This window comes from Lolium perenne, chromosome 4, assembly GCF_019359855.2.
Source record: "Lolium perenne isolate Kyuss_39 chromosome 4, Kyuss_2.0, whole genome shotgun sequence".
NCBI classification, from domain to species: Eukaryota; Viridiplantae; Streptophyta; class Magnoliopsida; order Poales; family Poaceae; genus Lolium; species Lolium perenne.
This window is the reverse complement of record NC_067247.2, coordinates 13310678-13316677: the sequence shown is the minus strand read 5'-3', so window position 1 is coordinate 13316677 and position 6000 is coordinate 13310678. Positions and strand designations below refer to the sequence as shown.

Genomic DNA, 6000 nt, shown 5'->3' with positions numbered 1-6000 from the left:
CCACGGTCGGTCGCATCAAGTCTTGTGCGCCATCCCTGCGCCGACCTTTGCATCTAGGATCCCCGCGGCCGGCCATCCGAGGCAGTAATTTGAGCCACGCCTCCGCAACGGCCGTCGCGCCGCGCGGTCGACAGAGAAGTAGTGGCACACACAGTCGCGCGACCTTCTCGGCCGGCTGCTTGATTTTGATTTGCTTTGGATTTCCGTTCCTTCACTTTCCATCTGAGCATGGGGGATTCTGTTGCGTGCTCCCTCTCGCTTGCCTTCCTTTGTAGAACCAATCAATGGATTCCTTCCGATATTTTCTGATTTCCTTCCTCAATCAGATTCCTTTCTCGATGGAAATTTAGGCATATAAATCGCTAGAACTCGGTATATATAAGCGATGTGGGACTATTGTTGACACAAAAATTCCGTGCGTGAGGCAGGGTTATGATATTTTGACCAAAGAAGCCCAACATAGAAGCCAATACAGGCCCCGAACCAGTACATGGCGCCTACCGAAGCGACAAGCACGTGATTGAAATTAGCGAACCGGTACGCTAGTATAGGATGGCATTTGCAGTATTATGTATTTTGGTGGGAGGGCAAAACAGTCAAATAAAAAGTTGGACGAAAATTCTGGCAGAAACCTTAGCTCCTTTATTATTAGGTATAGATATAGATTTAGGTCGACCCGCTACTGCCATCTCAGGCCTTGCAAATATACATCGACATGTGTCGGGCCGGGCCATAGTGTTAAACGCTGTTTTCGGGCTACCCAGGCCCGGCCCGGCCCGGCAGTCGGGCCAACATTTATCAGCCCAGGCCCGAGTTTTTCGGGCCGGGCCTCGGGCCGGGCTGCCCATGGCCAGGTATGCTTGCAAATGACCCCCATTGGTCAGATTGGATTTCAGAGTGTAGTTTTTCGAAAAAATTACCAAAATCAATACTGCCCGATTTTATGTAATTTACTCCGTTCTGGCTGTAGATCTGCAGCGGCGCCTCCTCCCTCCACCAGGCTGCAGTACAGTTCCAACGTCTCCTCTTCTAGATCCCTCTCCATCCCGTCCTGTAGACCTGGGTAAGCTATTTCTCCAATTTGGGTCATCTCCCTTGTGGCTGCTTGCTCGAATTCGTACTGTTTTTCCTAGGATTTACTCGGCGATTTCAGTTCTGGATTCTAGCAGAAACCTACTAGACCAAGTGGCGACCTAGGAGTAAATCGATCGATCGATCGATGGGGTCCTGGTTCTCTTCCCCTGATTATGTATGTCAGATGCCGGACCAGTTGAAACCATCCCCGTCTGATTGGGCCGCCCTACTTGAACGCATGGAGGGCCGATCTGCGATCCCACCCCCGCGCACACGAGAGTATGTAATGCATATATATACCTTGCTTCTTTATTAATTCCCCAATCACCGGAATGTGTAGTAGAGATTGGATGATCGATCATGTTTGTTTTGATGACAGAGAAAAGGACGCCCACTTGATCTGTAGGCTTGCCAACTGGGTCCTCAAACACTACAACTCCACTCACCCGGTACGCAATCTTCTCATCAAATTATTAAGTTCCTCTTTTTCGAAAAATTATTAAGTTCCTGATCCTCAAACACTACAACTCCACTCACCCGGTACTCCACCAACTGCTTATTCCCTAGCTACTAATCTTCTCATCAAATTATTAAGTTCCTGATCTTGCATATGCATCCGTGTACTTACTTATGAGAGATACAGGGTGCCGAGTTCCAGTATCTTGAACAGCCTGCCGCGGATACCAAGGCCGCCTGCGTCGGTTTCAGGAGAGATCTCTGGTACCACGTCGGCTTCTCTGCGACCCGCAAAAACGACAACAACAATACCCAGAGGTTCTTCGCTGAGCTACGCTTCGATCCCTGTGCCGACATCCTGACGGTCGAGACATGCACCGTCTTAGGTATAATTCACTGCTGGCTCTCGCCACCTAATCGTCGAAACACCGTGATCTGCAGCTTGGTTGATCCTTTATAGCTAGCTAACTATATCTGTTTCTATCTGTCTCTCTCTCTACAGATAACCCGTTGAGCTGCTTTAGAAGCAGCTGTGCATTCTGTCCAGAGGAATCCAAGATTTTGCACCCGAGCGACGATACTCAGTTTAGGTGCGGAAAGGCGGGGCAGGAAAAGGAGTTCTTCCGCGAGAGGTGTGAGTGGGATGGGCACGATAAAACAGTCTTTAGCAAGAGTGACATGCTAGAGGTGCCCTTCTGGTTAGGTGGACGCGTGCCTCGATATAGATTGGTGGATCGACCATGATTTATGTTTCCTCTTCTCCTAGCTTTCCATCCGTGTTTACTTTGTAGACCAACACATCAATATACTTTTTTAGATATAAAAAAGAAAAGAATATCTGAATTCCAATGGTGTGGGGGTTCTGTTGCGATGGACTGCGTTTTGGCTTGTTCTATCTATACCAATGCATCGGCCACATGTTCTGTCTTGTGTTTTCTTAGGAAAATAAAACCTCACAACGATAAAGAAATTCAATTTATAGTAGATGACCAAGGTTGTGAACATGTTTACATGGTACAACGTGTAGCTGACGAGCTCGGCTTGCTTAGGTTCTATTGGAGCCTCAGACTAGCTGAGCCCTGAGTTTAGACTTGACCCCCCTCATGAACCTATGAAGCTCGACTCAATTATATGCAGTCGTGTCTCTCAAGTTATTTCAAGGCAAACTCAAGCCTATTCGAGTTTCAATCTCTCGTATTTTTGAAGTTATCTCAAGTCAAGCTCGAGCATATTCGAGTTTGATCTAACCAATATTAATTTTTATATGGGTGAACATTATTTTTCCATAGTACACTCTGACTTTCTTGAGCCGAGCTCGATCATTGTCAAGCTTGCTCGACTTTTGTTGCAGGCAAAGCAATACCAGATTCTTGTTGGTTGTGGGTACTCTGCCTCAGTATGGTAAACAAGGAGCAAAGCCTTTGAAGTGGTTGCCAGGCATGGAACCAAGCGGCATAGCCTCATCACGCGGCTCTAGGTCCTGATGCACCGTCACGATCACTGCAGGTGAGTCCAGTTGTGCTCCAATGGCACATCGTGGTGAGAGAAGCACGTTGAGGTCAGAGCGTGACGGGAAGTTCAACCATTGAGCAACAGGTCTACGTGGGTTCTGTTGGCAACACACTATTATGGTTCTTGTCATCTCCGTCCATATCAATGTGCTATAGCCTGTTCATTTTTCTTCTTATTATTGGCAACGGAAGAACCCAGATCATTCCAGTCTCAGCTTTTTCTTCTTATATCTTTCCAATTTGAGATTTTCAGGGATTATTTTAGCCAGGATTATTTTACCCAATAGATCATTCCAGTCTCAGCTTTTTCGAAATAAAAAATAGCCCATAATTTACAGTTCCCATTGTTCTTACCATTTTCATCCAACAGATTCTTTGTGAAGCGTCAAGCCCAGAAAACTTGATTGGAGTCATCAGCTTTTAAGCCTTGGGTCAGTTTCAAGTGTGTCTGCTGTCTTTGTATTCCTAGTTTCTGTGAGTGTCAGCTTAGTTCAGTTTCTTCGTCAGTTCAGTGCTAGCGTCACTCAGTCAGCTCCAGTGTTAGTTCAGTCGAGTGAGCCATCTCCTGCTGCTTTGGTTTGCCATGTCGCAAAACTTAAAAGTCTCAGTATGGCATCTTGGAATGTAAGGGCCCTCAACGATGATGACAAATGTGAGTTAGTCACTTAATCTCTGTCCTCGCACAAGATTGATGTCATTTGCCTAACAGAGACAAAATTGCATTGCATCTTCTCTTTTCAGCTGGCTTCCTTCTTGCCTGCTTACATGGATGAATTCGAGCATGTTCATGCTGTGGGGACTGCGGGTGGTATTCTAATTGCCTGGAATTCAGCTTTGTTTGTTGCCTGGAAGTTTCAGCTAAAGATATTTCTTTGACTGTAGACCTAAATTCAGAAAAATCACAGTTTCATATATGGGCTACCAATGTCTATGGGCTGCCAGATGACTAGGAAAGAGATGATTTTTTTTAGGGCATTAACCAAATACAGCCCACGATAGATGGGGCATGGGTTGTAGCTGGAGACTTCAACACAGCAAGGTCATTTTCTGGGCTACACAATTTACTGAAGTTATTTTCAGTCACGAAAGGAGAGAATCCAATGATGAGGCGCATTTGCTAGCTCGTTTTGGCTACATCCTCACCGTGACAGAAACTTCAAGTCTTAATGACCTGATTAGGAATTTGCACGTCCAGCCATTCATGTCAATTTGACCCTCTCTGATAGGGTTTAGTGCTCCTGTGGCGATCTAATTCCCACTTTGAGATTTCTGGTGGCTTCTGGCGAATCATCTCCCTCGCGGCCTTCGATTTGGGTTGATTAAGGGCGTGTGCAATGATAGAGAGGGCATATCTTCTCTTAGCCCTCCACGTCACCTAGAGAAGACAACAACAACTATACCATGTACAATGCATTATCTCTTAGTGTTATCATTTATAATTAATGAGAATCAATTAAATTTGGGTAGGAAATTAGGCTGCTAAAGGAAGGCATGTGGTGCAATGGAAGAAATCATCTTCTTTGAGAAGACAACCCCCCACCCCCCCCCCCCCCCCCCCTCCCCATTCTCTCTTCTCCAACTCAGCGAGTGTCATACTATGTGGGAAGGCTGACATCACTCCATCATATGTACGTGCCCTAAAGGGGATAGCTAGCCTATCTGCCTGGCCTTGATCTTGGTGAGTTTGGGTGGAGAAAATCCGGGATCCAAAACCAACTGTTTTGCTTAGACATGGTGGCGATGGGATATGGCGGGGCGACTGGATCGGCTAGTAAGGGGGACGACGACGACGTAGATGATATCTTCCAGCACCTACAACTCAACAATGATGAGTCAGATGAAGTTGTCCGGGGCGAGTAGGCACATCATGGCAAGGGAAGATCGACGACGAGGCTGCGCCCCGAGTGAGGATGATTAGGCTAGGTTTTAGTTTGTTTAAAAAATAGGTGGTTTCATTCAACTGCGTTTCGGAAGGGAGTAGCGGTCGACACGGCCTTTTGTAATTTAAAATAACTAGTACAATACCCGTGCGTTGCACCGGGATAGAAAATATTTATTCACATAAGCATGAGTATTAGGGCTGTTCCCCACCCACCAGCCCATGGCTGCACCCCTAGTGTGAGCACGACGAGCACGACCACCGGTGCTAGAACACCGCCCGCCTACGCCCCTGCAAACGTGAGATGCAATGCGGCAATGACCCCAGGCCAGACTCCTTTTGGTGGCACAAGCTCGCCCGCCTCTCCTCTTGCTCGCTTAGCCTGTCTGGATGCGCCAGCCAGCAAGAGCACGCGACCCTGGCCCGAGGAGGTAGCCAAGAGCCTGCACGACACTATTCGCCCCTCGGAGCAGCGGTGGCTCCAGCGACCTGATCGGTAGCACGGGATGTTTCTGCAAAATCGTTTGCGGATGTATATGAATTGAACATAAGTCCCTAAATTTTCCTATTTAGCCTCTCTTTGTTTATATTTGCCACGTCGACAATCAGAAAATTATTTAAAAGTGCAAAAAATTATTTAAAAGTGGTAGCTTACTGACATAAGTGCCTAAAATGTGGTTGTTGTTTTTTTAATCATTTTCTCAAGTATAATGAAATTAGAAGTGTATAAAAAAGTAAGAAAAAATGTTGAACGAAAAAAATATTTGTACAAAAATATAAACTTACTTGAGTGACATTGCTACGTTTTCTTGGCTGGTCCACTCGCGGCCGCATTGAGCAATCCAAGGCTCTCCCGTCTCGAAATGTATTTTCCTTTTGACCGGCGACTACACGCAGCGTGGTTCCAACGTCATGCAGCATATTGTAAAATCCTCTTCCATTTTTGTTCCTTTATCGTTTACCAACCAATCGGCTGCTTTTTTGTTCTTGGGATGGCTCGTTGATTGTAGGAAAGTAAGGTATATAAATTGGCATGACTCAGCTTGTGGAAACGAGGTGGGATTATTGAACGGCACTTGC

The 6000-nt window shown here is 46.3% G+C and overlaps 1 protein-coding gene across 3 annotated transcripts; it reads left to right on the top strand.

Annotated features, from left to right (window-relative positions):
- Positions 1 to 883: 883 nt before the first annotated feature.
- LOC127291803 (uncharacterized) lies at positions 884 to 2379 on the top strand. Of its 3 annotated transcripts, none has more exons than XM_051321129.2 (5): positions 884 to 1063; positions 1170 to 1353; positions 1454 to 1523; positions 1718 to 1916; positions 2033 to 2379. In XM_051321129.2, exons 2-5 carry the CDS (start codon positions 1220 to 1222, stop codon positions 2272 to 2274), a joined length of 645 nt encoding a protein of 214 aa, XP_051177089.1. In that variant the 5' UTR covers positions 884 to 1063; positions 1170 to 1219; the 3' UTR covers positions 2275 to 2379. The 3 variants fall into 3 exon arrangements, with proteins under 3 accessions (XP_051177089.1, XP_051177088.1, XP_051177086.1); XM_051321128.2 differs by having other exon boundaries at positions 1134 to 1353; XM_051321126.2 differs by having other exon boundaries at positions 885 to 1063; positions 1154 to 1353.
- The last annotated feature ends 3621 nt before the right edge of the window (positions 2380 to 6000 follow it).

Bases quoted from the DNA above. Each gene is read 5' to 3' on its own strand.
- LOC127291803 (XM_051321129.2), top strand. From the start codon at position 1,220: ATGGGGTCCTGGTTCTCTTCCCCTGATTATGTATGTCAGATGCCGGAC. The intron at 1,354-1,453 runs GTATGTAATGCA...TTTTGATGACAG, and splicing joins CCACCCCCGCGCACACGAGA to AGAAAAGGACGCCCACTTGA. The intron at 1,524-1,717 runs GTACGCAATCTT...TGAGAGATACAG, and splicing joins ACTACAACTCCACTCACCCG to GGTGCCGAGTTCCAGTATCT.